Below are 15,845 nucleotides of genomic sequence, written 5' to 3' on the forward strand. Positions count from 1 at the left end.
GGGAAGAGGAAAAAGTCTGGGACTTGAGAGGGTTAGTGGCAGTCAGTAGGGAGCCTGGATAGGGGAAGCCATAGAGGGAAGTTCCCACTCATTAGTTATTGCCTGATTCTAGGATTGAGTCTGTGGGTGTATTGTGCACTGGATGTATCTGGGCTAACTTTTGGCTTCAGATAAATTCTCTTTGGATTACAGGTGGAAACTGGTGAGTTTCATATCTTCCCCCTCAGACTCTCTCTCCCCCTTTTTCTCTTGCTTTCCAAAGATATGAGACTGTGTCTTTGAGTTTTGATGCCTCTCCTTGGAAAGAGAAGCTTCTTCTGAGTCTTAAAAGATGGTTTACCTTTCTATGTTTAAATGTTTACTTTTTCTCCCCAAGTAGCAATTGTGCTAAATGCTGCCAATGTATATGTGTTATTAGTATTTCTCAAATGTAGTAGAAATTTGGGAACCCAGGTAGAGAGAGATAGATGTAAAGCAATAACATTTTGCCAAATTGAGGTCGCTGGATGGGGGTTCAGGGCAGAGAGAATGCTTATATTGGGCTTCCCCTAGGCCATGATTCATGCAGTAGTGACTGCGGTTATTAGCTAGATAGTAACAGAGGCAGGGCCTCTGCTCTCTTGCCTGGGTTAAATTTGAGAGGGAAGTCACTTTTTGAGGAGAGGAGCTGATAGAGTGGCTTGGGAAAGTCATTGTGAAAGGAGGAGTAGCAAAGCTCACAAAAAGGTAAGGAAAAAACGAGTACGAGGGATGGACAACTCTGCCTGCCTGCTAACCAGCATAACCACCACACCAACACCACTGAGAAAGTTAGACGATCCCCCTCAAAAGGATGAACGCTCACAGAGGGCAAGGACTGCCACATTTTTGTTTTTGTGTCCCTCCCTAGCAGTCTAGCATGGCTCCTGACAAATATCAAACCCAATCGATGCTTGTTGATTGATTGATGTGGTAACTGAAAATCAAATCTAATGACATTCTCAACAGGAGGAAAAAGGAATGCAAGCAACTCTTACCCAAAACAACACCTTTCTGAAGAACAGAATTGTCCTCCTTAAAGACCACGGACTCTACTTGTCCTCAGTTGAAATCTTTGATGATGACAGAAAGTTTTCCTGCCATGTTACATTCCAATCTGGAAAAATCCTGAAGAATGTCACCAGAATTAAAGTTTTTGGTAAGAACTTTCTGATTCTCTTTTCAACCTCACAGATACTTTCAGATGGATCTCCTGTGTTTAACTTTGCCTCTCACCGTAGAGGATGAGATTTGGTTCTGAGGAGCCCGATCAAAAACTGTTTTGTTACTCCTATTCTCTATTTTCCATCAGGAAGTTAACAACAGCCAAAAACTCAGTTAACAAAACAGAATAAAGTAAAACTGCAATGTTTACTTGTTAGCCAGCTGCTGACCAATGGCTCATTTGTAACTCCACTTTTTTCCCAATAGTACTGGAAATCACTTTTATTGTACTTACTAAAAACCTAATCATATGGCATTGCTTGCTGAAGCACCAAGGCATAGCCATAGAAAGAGACCATTGCTTTATCTCCCCCTATACCCAGCCCCAGGCAACTCTTGCAGGACCAATTCCAGATATGTTGGAATGAATAAGTACCCAAGCTTTTCCAGAAAAGTGACCTGTCAAGATTCCCATTTTATCATCTCTTGAGTCTTAGGAATATGTAATTCAGCTCTAACCATTCACTGTGACCTGACTTACAATGCAAAGATTCAGTAATTTCAGAAGACAAGGAGAAAATTCTGTTTGACCATGTCTCCCAGTGATGCAAGGAAAAATTAATAGACAGAAGTCCTTGGCTTTGATTTCTCTCCATTCCCATGTTAACAAGGAATTGAATTTTAAAATGTGAATGTTGGGAGAGAAAGGGTAGAGAGAAAAGTAAACAGTAATGTCAAATATCAATTATTTTAAAATATTGAGAAAAATTAAAATCTGTTTCTATAATTGCAAATATTGTTAGGGAGTTATTGCTTTCTTTTGACCCTATGTGTGACAGAGCTGGCCAAAAACTCCTTACCTTTATTTAGAATCTTATTCATTTCTTCTTATATATTCCCCAGGTGGTATGGAGGATAGAGTGTTGGGCCTGGAGTCAAGAAGTCTTATCTTCCTTAATTCAAAACCTGGCCTCAGACATTTACTAGCTATGTAACCATGGGCAAGTCACTTAACCCTGTTTGCCTCAGTTTCCTCATCTGTAAAATGATCTAGAGAAGAAAATACCAAACCACTCCAGTATCTTTGCCAAGAAAACCTCAAATGGAGTAGTTATGTCTCAAATTGCTTTACCTTTACTCAGAGCAATAACCATGGTGTGAAAGCTGGGGTTTTGTCCCAGGCAAGAAATTTCTAAGGTGATGACCTCATCTTGCTTGCTCGCCCCCCCCCCATGTCAGTGGTTCTGGTTTTGTCCATCATCACCCTTCCTCCCTACTCCCTAAACTGTCCCCTTAACAGTGTCATTTATTCTCTGACTGCTGTGCTTTCAACAATATGAAAACTTTAGACTGTTCCAGGATACATTTTCTTCACCTGAATAACCATCCCAGCACTTGCCTTAGATAAAAAAAACACTGTGATGCATGTACACACACACACACACACACACACACACACACACACACACATACACACACACATTTATTTACTTTTTTAACACACATTATTATTTTTCCTTCCTCACATTATCTTAAATTACTGGTTTAGGAGTAATGGTATGCATCAGGTCTCTGAGGAGCTAGAAAGTGTTCCGGGTTTTATTTTTAAGCAAAAAAAAAGTTCAGGATTGCCACCATTTCATAATTATCATTGACTTATTTACTCAACAGTCAGTCTTTCAGGCTCCTGAAATGAAGTTTTACCATAATACAATATTCTCTCCATTTTTGCAAATAGACCAAAGCAACCATCCAGAATATGGATTAAATCTAAATTCTTGATTTTGGCAGCATAGTCTTCATCAGCTAAAGTTTCTCTGACTATAGCTTGAAGTAGTGATACTTCTGACATTTAAACCTCCTATTTATTTTTATTTTGTAAAGATACATTTATATCATTGCTAATGTTTTCCATCAGTTTTTACTATGTTTTATCTCTCTACCTTTATTGTCTGTTTCCACAGCATTCTCATTCTTTTTATAAAATATTGTGTTGGGCCAATCTATGTCTGACATTTTAATTTGTATTTCTATCTGGCTTTACCCATTTCCATATAGGCAAGTCAAATTTTGATCATGCAGAGGCTCCCATCTGGTTCTATCACATATCCATCCATGCATGTAAATTCCCTGAATCCACTTTGACAAGCCAAATCCCCTGTGGAAATTTGTTGGTGAAGGTGGGCAGGTGACATGAAGGTGTGAATGATGAAGATTGCAAGGGGAGAATTTAAGAATGTAAGAACTTCCCTGAATGTGTGTATATACATATATATCTATGTGTGTGTTTAGTTACATATTAAATAACTATTACACAGTAATAACAGGAATGCTTTGGAGAAAACCTAATCCACATACTGTGGTGCATTAGAGACAGTACTATATTTCACACTCTCACTTGCCTAATGAAGGCCCTTATTGCCTCACAACTAGATTATTCCAATAGCCTGCTGTGGGTCTACCTGCCTCAAGTCTCTCTCCACTTCAATCCATTCTCCATTCAGCCACTAAAATGATTTTCCTAAAAGACAAGTCTCAGTCATGTCACACATAACTGCTACCCTACCCCACCCCATTCAGTAATCTCCACTGGCTTCCAATTGCCTCCAGGAACAAATAAAATGCTCTGTAGCGCATTTGAAGCCCTATGTAATCCAGCCTCCACCTATTTTCAGCCTTCTTCAATCTTACTCCCCTAAGCATCTTCTTTGATCTGGTGACACTGGCCTCTTGGCTGTTCTGTGAACAAGATACGCCATCTCTTGACTCCAGGCATTTTCTCTGGCTGTGCCCCATGCCTGGTACACTCTCCCTCCTCTACTTCATCTATTGCCTTCCTTGGTTTTCTTTCAAGTCCCAAGTAAAATCCCACCTTTTATAGGAAGCTTTCCTCAACCCTTTCTAATTCTAGTACCTTCCTTCTGTTAAATATTTATCCTGTATGGAGCTTGCTTTGTATATATTTGTTTTCATGGTGTCTTCCCATTAGATTGTAACCTCCTTGAGGGTAGGGACTGTCTTTGCCTCTTTTTTATCCCCTAGCACTTAGCACAGTACCTGGCACATGCTGTCATCAGTCATTCTGTCATGTGCAATGCTTCATGACCCATAGACTATAGCATGCCAACACTGTCTATGGGGCTTTCTTAGAAAGATACTGGAGGGGTGGCTAGGTGGTGGAGTGAATAGAGCACCATCCCTGGAGTTCAAATCCAGCCTCAGACACTTAACACAAAAACTAGCCATGTGACCTTGGGCAAGTCACTTAACCCCAATTGCCCTCCAAAAAAAAAGGCAAAAGAAAGATACTGGAATGGTTTGCCACTTCCATCTTCAGTTCATTTTACAGATGAGGAAACTGAGTCAAAAGAGGTAAATGACTTTCCTGGGGTCACACAGCTAGTGTATGAAGCCAGATTTGAAGTCAGGTTTTCCTGACTCCAGGCCCAGCACTCTATCAACTGAACCACATAACTGCCTTCTGGCACATTGTAGGTGTTAAAATAGATGCTTATTGATTGGTTAACTGATGGATCTGTTTGGAAACAAAGGATACAGATTCCAGGCTTTTGTGTCTGTCTGTCTGTCTGTCATTCATTAACTCTAAGACCCTGGACAAATTATTTCACCTCAGCTCTCTCCACTGTAAAGTGAAGTATTTAGAATAAATGAATTCTGAGCTTCCTCCAGTTCTTTTTTTTTCTTTCTTATTAAACGTATTTCCACATTAGTCATGTTGTAAAAGAAGAATCAGAACAAAAAGGAAAAACCAGGAGAAAGAAAAAAAAGGGAGAGAGAGAAAATAATGTGCTTCAATCCGCATTCAGACTCTATAGTTCTTTGTCTGGATGTGGATAGCATATTCAGTCTTGAGTCTTTTAAAATTGTCCTAGATCATTGTATTGCTGAGAAGAGCTAAGTTTATCATAGTCAGTCATCGTACAGTGTTGCTGTTACTATGTACAATGTTCTCCTGGTTCTGCTCACTTCCCTCAGCATCAGTTCATGCAAGTCTTTGCAGGTTTTTCTGAAATCTGCTTGTTCATCATTTCTTATAGAACAATAGTATCCCATTACATTCATATACCACAACTTCCATTCCCGAAGTGATGAGCATTCCTTCAATTTCCACTTCTTTGCCAGCACAAAAAAAAAGCTGCTATAAATATTTTTGTAAGGGTGGCTAGGTGGCTCAGTAAATACATCACCAGCCCTGGAGTCAGGAGGACCTGAGTTCAAATCTTGCCTTAGACATTTAACACTTACCAGCTGTGTGACCTTGGGCAAGTCACTTAACCCCAAATGCCTTTCCAAAAAGCAAAAAATAAATAAGTAAATAAATATTTTTGTACATGCAGGTCCTTTTCCCTTTTTTTGTGATCTCTTTGAGACACAGACCTAGTAGTGGAATTGCTGGGTCAAAGGGTATGAAGTTTTATAATCCTTTGGGCATAGTTCCAAATTACTCTCCAGAATGGTTGAGCTCATTCACAACTCCACCAATAATGCATTAGTGTTCCAATTTTCCCATATCTTCTCCAACATTTATCATTTTCTCTTTTTACCTCAGAGATGTTTTAATTTGCATTTCTCTAGTCAACAGTGATTTAGAACATTTCTTTTTCATATGACTATAGGTAGTTTTAATTTTTTCATCTGAAAATTGCCTGTTAATATCCTTTAATCATTTATCAATTGGGGAATGGCTTGTATTCTTATAAATTTGATTCAATTCTCTCTATATTTTAGAAATGAGGCTTTTATCAATGACACTGGCTATAAAAATTGTTTCCCAGATTTCTGCTTCCCTTTTAATCTGGTTGCATTGGCTTTTTCTGTGCCTTCCTCCCGTTCTTAATCCACTATTCATCTTCTAAAGATCAAGGAGGCAGTCCAATTCTCTCCAACTGTACTGACCTGGAAGAGACCTTGATTCCTTGTGCAGAGTGACCTAAAACATTTATATATATATGAAAATTCTGTCACTACCCGCTCTTATCATTTCTAAACCTCTGGTGTTTACTCATCCCTTACCTTGACTCTTACCAGGCTGATTTCAGCCTCCTGAGATTGTGGTCTCCAGTTTATAAATGAGACACAAAGAATTTCATCAGTCCTCTTGCAACACTTTCTTTGCCATCATTGTACCCTTTGTCTCTTGATTTAAGAGTCTCTAGCCTGTCAGACTTTGGAAAGGAGTTAGCTGTCTATCACAGGTTCAGCCCTAGAGCTCCAAATAAGTCAGCCTTAGTCCAGGGACAGTCTTCTTCATTGATAAACCTGATCCCTTGTAGCTTTGTAAAATGGTCCCATCCTACAGTCAGGTAATTGATCCTTTGATTCTTCCAGTGGTCCTTTGCTAATGGACAAATTCAGGGATAGGCCCTTCTCTCATATCTCTTTAAACTAGATACTAATATTAATCTCTGTGTCAGTTTCATTCATGCAAATTAGTCTTTAACTAAATAAAATACTAATTTACCCCCTCCCATTGCTTTTGTGGCACCAGATAGTCAAGCCATAGCTTACAAAAAATATCTAATCCTAGTTTTTAAAATGCCCTGACTCTCACAACTGAAAGAGTTCTGTCATCTGTTATCTCGTCCTGGGTCATAGATGATCCATTAGATCCTTGGAGCCTTGATGTGTTTCCAGGCCTTTCTCCTCAAGGGTTTTGGATTTACTCTGCAACAAACTTGAAGGTTCCATTATAGATTGAACCAGAGTTCCTAACCCCAGGATCTGGGATCTTAGGATAGATAAGGACATGGATATGGACAGAGATAAATACAGACATGTATTATAGAGATAGAAAGATTTTTAGATATTTATATTTCAAAATATGTATTCTGATATTTTATTTCAATATAATCAATTTCCTTTTTAATCCTAAATACATTATTTTATACATTCAAGGACACAAGAAGGGATCCATAGGCTTCACTAGAGGACCAAAGGGATCCATGACACAAAAAAACTTATGAATTCTTCCTCTAAAGTGAGCTGTACTCCTGGAGGATTTCCAAATTACACTGGAGCCAGACTCATCCATAAGGTCTAAAATCAAGTCAGTCCCCCAGACCCCTAAAGGGCAGAGAAGGATTCAAGCCAACCCAATCCCTCTAGTTAGTTTAGTGGAGGCTGATCTGAATCAGACCTAAGCTTCTAATCCTCATCATTAACTACAAGGGCTAGGATGGGGTCCACACCAAACAAAATCAGATAGCTATCTGCTTTTAGAGAGTTTAGATGAAATCTCCTCTCTCATTTGCCTCAGGGACATCTACTTCTCTGTAGGATTTTATTCAATTAGCTTAATTTCAATATTGTTATTCTGTGGTTTTTTAGTATGGTTTCCATTGTTTTCAAAGATATTTTGAGATTTAGATTTTTGTTGTTTGTTTTTGTTGTTAATGTTGTTTTTGTCAATTGTGGTGGTGATTCTATATTCAGACTCTCTCACTGAAGTCTGTTGGTTCATTTTTTCAAAATACTTGGTTGGGACAGGGAGTGCATTCAAGAGTAAAGAATATTCATACACTCACAATTTACATACAGGCATACAGTAAGGGGAAAAGAATTTATATAGTGCCTACTATATGCCAGGCACTATGCTAAGTACTTCTACAAATAATATCTCATTTGATCCTCAACTGATCAATCAATCCCTAATTCTGGGAGGTAGGTGCTTTTATTATTCCCATTTTAAAATTAAAGAAACCAAGGCAAACAGAAGTTTAGTGACTTGTCCAGGATCACATAGCTAGTGTCTAAGACTAGATTTGAACTTGGATCTTCCTGACTCCAGGTCCAGTCCACTATCCCCTGTCCCACCAGCTAGCTGTCCTTATACATACATATTTCTGTCAGGTACATATATGCATACATGCACACATGAACACAAACATGCATAGATTTTTATATGTTTATATGTTGAAAGGAAAATTGCTTGGACTTTCACCCTGATTAGCAAGGCAAAATACAGGAAAAAGAGAGTTAAAAGGAGTTTAATGTATGTCAAGATAGCAACACATTAACTGACTAATCACTGGAGATCTGTGATGGCTTCAAGATGGGGTTAGCTTTTATTAATAACTTTTGTAATGAGATAAAGACGATTCAGATAGGTCTGCATCAGCAAAGAGGTTGGGCCTTTGGATCTCAGTTCTTCCCCAAAGCAGGAGTACAATTTCCAGGTACAGGTAGGGGGTGACTTGGTCATGTAATAAATATCAGAGAATATCAAGCTGCAGATTTAGTGATGCCTCCCCCAATGCTGATTGACAAGCAGTTCTGGGAAACTGTGGGTTGCTGAGTCAGCATAACCACGAGTTTTGAAAATAGGAACCAAGGAGACATCAGTGAGAAAGTCTGAATATATAATCACCACAACTGGCAAAAACAACAATATTAACCACAAAAACAAACAACAAAAAAACCCAAACCTCAAAACATCTTTGAAAACAATGGAAACCATACTAAAAGACCAAAGAATAATAATATTAAAATTAAAGTAATTGAATGAAGTCCTGCAAAATAGATCTTACAGAGAAACAGATGCCCCTGAGGCAAATGATAGAGAGGATTTCATGTGTGTATGTATATATATACACACATATACATGTATGTGTATGTATATACATTCTTACATGCTCTACATATGTATATGTGTGTATATGTAAATATTTAAATTTCTATAGGCATATGTAGATATAAATATATAAATTTTATATGAAATTAATCTTCTTAAGCATTAACCTAACCTATTATCTTGGCTCCTTTAGCCTCATTTTCTGACTCAACTTACCAGCTGGGTTGAGAAATCTAATCAGGAGTTCTATTTGAGAGTGGAAGCTTTCTCTAAGAGCCAATAAGAACCACAGCTTAAAAAAAAGTCACTTAACATCTCTAGGCCTCAAGAGGATTTGAACAAGCAAAAAGTAATAGATTGGCCAAGACTCGGGCAGTTTCCAGATAAAACATATGGGTAGCTGGAAATATAGAATGGGAGAAAACTCTTTACAATCCTTATTTCAAGCTTTGATTCTGACTGCGTTTCTGATCAGCATAACCTAGGTCCTAAGTTAAGCACTAAACAGTCCTAGTCCCTAAGCAACAGATCTGGTTTCTCAGCCTTGCATAGCTAAGTCCAAACAATGAAATAAGGTTTTCCCACCACCTCCTAGGACTTCCACCAAAACTCACTTTTGTTTCCCAAATGGTAGACCCCAGCTTCAGTTCCTCATCCCAGAAAACTCTCAGTCCTTCCTCTCCAACTCTTTGCTCCCCTAGAGTCCTTCTTCTCTTTTCTCCCCATTCCATTGCTTATCCCCCACTGCACCCCAAGTCCAAAACTCTATACATGCTTCTTACCCCAAATAGAACCTGGGATGGAATGACAGGCATGTGGTCAGAGAATAAAGAGCAAAACTGTCAGTCAGGGACTGAAATGTTCTAGGAAGGTGAAGATGGTCCTGGAGGAGAGAGGAAATATACAAGAAGGTATTGTAAGAGTGGCTGGAGGGGCGGCCAGGTAGCACAATGAGTAAGAGCACTGGCTCCAGTGTCGGGATGACCTGGGGATCGAATCCGGGCTCAGATACTCAGCACGACACCCAGAAATAACTGGCTGTGTAACCTTGAGCAAGTTACTGTAATAGGAATGCAGATTTGGAAGATCTTCCCTGCCCCTAGGCTAAAGTGCACCTGAAGCCTGGGGTGGGAGGCTTGTTTTTCAGTAGATACTTCTTGATTGGCCAGTGAGTCAATAAGGTTGTTACATTCTCTGAGCCAGGAGAAGGCTATATAAGCCCTGATGTGTAGCTTTGTTTTGGGGGCTCACTTTGAGAAGTGTTCTGTAATTTGATCTGTATTCTGGGAAGCCGTTGTCCAGAGCCCCCCCGGCTTTGAAAAACCCAGATGTGGAAACCCAGATGTTGACTGGGTATGGATGTAATGGTTGAACAGTTTGGAAATCTGTCTACTTGATCTGTTTCTGTCTTGATAATTCTGCCTGTATGCTTTGAAATTCGGGATGCTGAACTTTTTCCCCTGAACAAGGTAAACGATATATGGTCTGACTGATTAAGGTGATCTTGTTGACCCATTTTGAGTTGCTTTCCTTTGTCAAAGCAGATCCAAGAACCTGTGCTGGCAGGAAACCCTGAGGATGTTTGGGGTGCTTGCTGCCACAGTTACTTAACCCCAATTGCTTTAAAGAAAAAAAAAGAGTGGCTGGGGTAATTGCCAGCTAATCAATCACTAAGCAGAGAGAAGGTGGCAGTTTAATGGTCCTCCTCATCTGCAATGGAAGGTGTAGGACCTCAGAATCAGAGGAGTCTTAACAATTGTGGCAAATCACACTCACTTTCATAGCAGACACTTTTACAAAGGAGTATTTACTTCCAAAAACATGATCACAAACTTGCAAGCTTATTCCCACAATGCAAAGGAGACACAATCCCCCTCACCCCTTGTACCTCTTCAGCCTCTAAGAAGGAGAACAGGATTAGGATCATAACTTAGCATGGTTCTCATAAAGCACAGTCTCAGTTTCAAGTTCAAAGCCTCGGAGAAACAGCATAGAGAAGAAACAAACTCCTCTGGCCCACTTCTCAGAGATTTCTCTTTTAAAAGTTATGGCAGGGGCAGCCAGGTAGCACAGCAAGTAAGAGCACCGGCTCCAGTGTTGGGATGACCTGGGGATCGAATCCGACACTTAGCACCCACCCAGAAACACCTGGCCGTGTAACCTTGAGCAAGTTACTTAACCCCAATTGCTTAGGGGCGGCCAGGTGGCTCAGCAAGTAAGATCACCGGCTCCAGTGTAGGGATGACCAGGACCAAATCCGGGCTCAGATACTCAGCACCACACCCAGAAATAATAACTGGCCATGTAACCTTGAGCAAGTTACTTAACCCCGATTGCTTTAAAAAAAAAAAGTTATGGCATATGATTGTGATGGAATCCTACTGTGCTGTAAGAAATGGTGAGCTCAATGATCTTGGAAAAACATGGATAGACTTGCATAAAATAATGAAGAGCAAAATGAGCAGAACCAAGAGAACATTGTATACAGGAACAATGATGTTGTTTTAAGAGTGACTTTGAGGGGCGGCTAGGTGGCACTGTGAGTAGAGCACAGGCCCTGGAATCAGGAGGACCTGATTTCAAATCCATCCTCTGACAACACAAAAACTAGCCATGTGACTGTAATGTAATACCAAACAAAGGCAACTTCCCAGGTTCAAAATACCAGCATAGGTGCTCTCTATTTTATTCAGTAACAAACCCAGAACAGAGAAGATCAAAACATGACATCATTCAAAATACAGTATTTACTAAGTATGATTAAATAATCTCCAAGTACTACCCCACCCCAGGACCTTCCAATCATTCAATCAATTACAAAGTCTCTGTTCTAAATACTTCTCCACCCCTAGGCTATACCTTAATTAAGTCCACCACAAAGCCCCTCTTCTCAAATGGAGATTAGTTTCCAAACATAAGTAAAATACATTCATTTGCTCAACCATAGAACACAAAAAGGTCAAAAGTTCCCCACCCCTGGATCACAATTGAATCTACCCCAGAGTTACATCAAGTTTAAACACAGCACTTAATACCCAAATGGAGGTCTTTTCTTCATCTTGACACGAGGCAAGTCCTCAGCAATCTTAGTTCCTGGGGAGACAAGGCTTAGCAAGACCATAAGATACATTGCCAGTCCCTTCATGAATTTATCCTCTGTCTGTAGAACAGTCCTAGAACCCCTGAACACATTAGCAAAGCCCTCTCCCAGGATTTCTGTAAACATACAACAAGAAAATCCTTCTTCAGGGCTTCTGAACCAACAGAAAGGCTCCCAGACCCCTGCAACAACAGCACTGTCCTTCACCAGTGGACAGTATTCATTCTGTCTGCTGGACAGTCTCCAGACCCCTGCAACAACAGTACTGTCCCTCACCAGTGGACAGTATTCACTCTCTGTCTGCAGGACAGTCTCAGGCCTTCTTAACCAAATGCCAGGTTCCAGGACTTCTTCAACAGGACAGTCTTTCACCAGTGGACAAATCTGGCAAAATAACATCAAAACAGACAGACAAAGTACCAGCAAAACAGCCATGTCTCCTCAGTCCTTGGCAGCTCAGGGGGCAGGTCTCAAAAGTCCAGGGCAATTCAAAGCGGCCACCAGCAATCTCTTAGTCTCTCTCTCTCCACGAGGTGCTGCTTCCAAAAAAAACTTCCGCCTCTCTCTTGTCTCTCCAAATCTACATCACCAGCTCCTCCCAGTTCAGGACTTTCTTTTCACATCAACAAGCCCATCCCACAGGTGGGATTAACAAACTCTGGGTTTTAACACAATCAATTTGAAAACCAAGCCAATACAGGGGAACCTTTAATTGCCATTACTATCACAGTGACCTTGGGCAAGTCACTTAACCCCAGTTGCTCTACCTTCCCCCCTCCACAAAAGCAAAAAATTAAATTAAATTTATAAAAAGAGTGACTTTGAGTGAATAAGTCATTTTGACTATTATAAATACCCAAATTAACTATAAAGGACACATGAAGAAAGACACAATCTGCATCCAGAGAAAGAACTGATAAATAGAAGTATGTATAGAATAATCCTATATATATATATATATATTTATATATCTACATACATAAATATATGTGTGTACATATATGTGTGTGTGTATATATATATATATATATATATATATACACGCACACTTATTTATGTCTAATGGTAGCCATCTTTTTTAGGGAGGAGAAAAAAAAAGCAAAAATAGCAATTTACCTGGTGACTGTTATACTTTTAAAAAGAATAGCAAGTTGTTTATAATAGATTTACAGTTTCATGTGCAATCATTTTTTTTTATTATTCTATGTTATAGAAAAGTTTGTTTTATTCCATAAATTAAAAATAAAATAAGAGAGAAAAGAGAAGGAAGGAAACTCTCCCCTCTCACCAGTTCAGTTCATGAATTCCATGCTGGGTTCAGCAGATAGGAGATGTCAAAAGGAAAGCAACCAAAAGATGGCAGAGAAGAGAATGCATGTCTCAATCTTTCTATTTTTAAAGACACAGGCAGTGGATTCCATGTTAAAACTGAGCATGCTCAAAAGGCCCTTCAAAGCTATCCCGGGGTTAGAAATGAATGTGCCCAGATTAGCTTGAGTTGACCTTTAGTACCCTACAATTTCACTGGTATGGAATCTCACTCCATGGTTGCAGACTGAAACCGTCTCCATGCCCTGGTAAACTGTCTTTGTGAGTTACTGTGGTTGAAATAATTCATTCTTTGGCACTGAACTCTGTGGAGACGAGCCTTTCCAAATTTAGCTAGGCTGAGTCTCTCAGGACTGGCATACAGTGGGTCACCAGAACCATAGTCCAAGACTTTCCAGTTTTGGAAAGTTTTCCAGAGTTTGTCCTCCACTGCCATTGCCTTTGAGAACTTGAAGATAACTGTCACACCATGACAAGGCACTGGAAGAAGACTTTAGTAGAGGACAGCAAACTTACGTTCTAGATTTCCCAGAACAAGAACAGAACATACACTTTTAATGAGATTTTACAAAATAAATGTACCTTGTCAAACCATATTTCTTAATTTGGGTTGACATTGCTGTAACTGTTTCTGTGAAGGTTATGGGATGTTTTGCTAACGTAGATGAGACAGAAGCCAGAAGCAATGGATAGGTGTAGCATAAAAGGAAATTCACCGTGAAAGGAGTGGCATTTACAACGACCACACCAGAGGGGGATAGTAGTGAGATGGCTGAGGAACATTTGTACAGGAGGGAGAGAGGATGTGTGGGATGCTTTTGGTTTGAAGGGGATGAGAATTCAAGTGCAGGCAGCAATTAAATTAGATTAAAAAATATTTATGAAGCTCATATGCTGGGTAAATGGGATACAATACTGAAAAATAGAGCTCTACTCTCAAATTTATGTTCCATTTATTTTTAATAAATTGAGCATTTACTACCACACTACTACAGATCTACTATCTACTATAGATACTCAAGTGAATGAGGCCTATAAAGAGAGAAGATATAATGTATCTAGAAGTCAAAGTCAGCACATGAGGGACAGTAAGGAAAAGATCATGAGAGAGGGGAAAAAGTAAAATACCATGTTTCCTGGGAAAAGGGAAATCAAGAAAGCCTGAACGAGGGTCATGGAGAGAACATATTGAGAGATGGGACAAAAGGTGAATAGGTAGAGGATATGGGCCACAGAAGGTACGCACACACACACACACACACACACACACACACACACACACACTCATATTTGGGAGCTGGCTCTAACAGGACATATGAAATGATCTTCAGTTCAACTAACTATATTTGTATTTTCCTTTCAAGCTAAACCAGAAATCTCTATAAACATGCAGAAGAGCTCCATTGATGTCCTGGAAGAGGTAAGTAACCTAAAAGCTCTTAGAAAACCTTAATCATGACAACAGACCAAGATTTACATTCATCAGTCAAGAACATTTCCACCAAAGGATATGAGTGTTCAGCATTATTATCAATTAATTTTTGAGGAAGTCAGAAAGAAAGTGGCTGTGTTGCCACTGTAAGAGATGAACCAGACTTGCTGCTGGATTTTGTTTGCAAAGTATCTGAGAACACTCCCTCCCCTCCCCACCAACTTCTTTCATAAATATAGCTTCTGTTTTTACAGTCTTTGTGTTAGGTGGTAAAGTAGATACAGAGTTGGACCTCCCTCAGTCTCAGTTTCCTTTTCTGTAAATGGAAATAGATGATAATAGCCTCTACCTCTCAGAGTTACTTTGAGGTTATAAAATGAGTTAAAAATTGTTAAATGCTTTGAAAACCTGAAGGCACTATACAGGGTGCCCCAAAAGTCTAAGTGCAATTGTAAGCTTTAGTACCTGTTGTTATTTTGGCAGAAGACGACATAAACCCAGTTGTGAGAATGAAGCTTTAGCTCAGATTTTATTCACGGAAACTTTATTTCCTGTTTCTTCTTCCTGTTATATTAACTTGAATTGATAAGAGATAAATGAATGGATCCCAGAATCTGGATTCTTCTGTAGTGATCCAGTTATAAATTCTAGGTTCTTCAGTAACTTATTTTTTTTTTATTTGAGGCAGCTGAGTGGTCCAGTGAATTGAATTCTTGACATGGAATCAGGATGACCTCAAACACTTACTAGTTGTATGACCCTAGACAAATCACCTAACCTCTGACTACCTCAAGTTCCTCAACAGGAAAATTGGAGTGATAATGAAAGCACCTAGCTCATAAGGTTGTTGTGAGGAAATAAATGGGATAATATTTGTATGGCACTTTGCACAGTGTCTGACACATACTAAGTACTTTATAAATGCTTTGCTTTCTTCCTCCCTTCCTCCCTTCCTTCCTCCCTTCCTTCCTTCCTTCCTTCCTCTCTCCCTCTCCTCTTCCTCCCTTCCTTCCTCCCTTTGTCCCTTCCTTCTTTCCTTCCTTCCTCCCTCTCTCCCTCTCCTCTTCCTCACTTCCTTCCTTCCTTCCTTCCTCCCTCCCTTCCTTCCTTCCTTCCTCCCTCCCTCCCTCCTTCCTTCCTTCCTCCCTCCCTTCCTCCCTTCCTCCCTCCCTTCCTTCCTCCCTTCCTTCCTTCCTTCTTTCCTCCCTCCC

The 15,845-nt window shown here is 39.7% G+C and overlaps 1 protein-coding gene across 1 annotated transcript in view; it reads left to right on the forward strand.

Moving 5' to 3' along the window:
• Nucleotides 1-15,845, forward strand: part of CD96 (CD96 molecule) — a 123,540-nt gene that overhangs the window by 21,529 nt on the left and 86,166 nt on the right. Inside the window, exons 4-5 of the mRNA XM_069069824.1 lie at nt 988-1,177; nt 14,567-14,622. Of these exons, the coding sequence (XP_068925925.1) occupies nt 988-1,177; nt 14,567-14,622 (246 nt within the window). The remainder of the gene's footprint in view (nt 1-987; nt 1,178-14,566; nt 14,623-15,845) is intronic.

This window comes from Petaurus breviceps, unplaced genomic scaffold, assembly GCF_028583685.1.
Source record: "Petaurus breviceps papuanus isolate PSGF00001 unplaced genomic scaffold, PetGlider_PUasm1.0 90792, whole genome shotgun sequence".
Classification (NCBI taxonomy): Eukaryota; Metazoa; Chordata; class Mammalia; order Diprotodontia; family Petauridae; genus Petaurus; species Petaurus breviceps.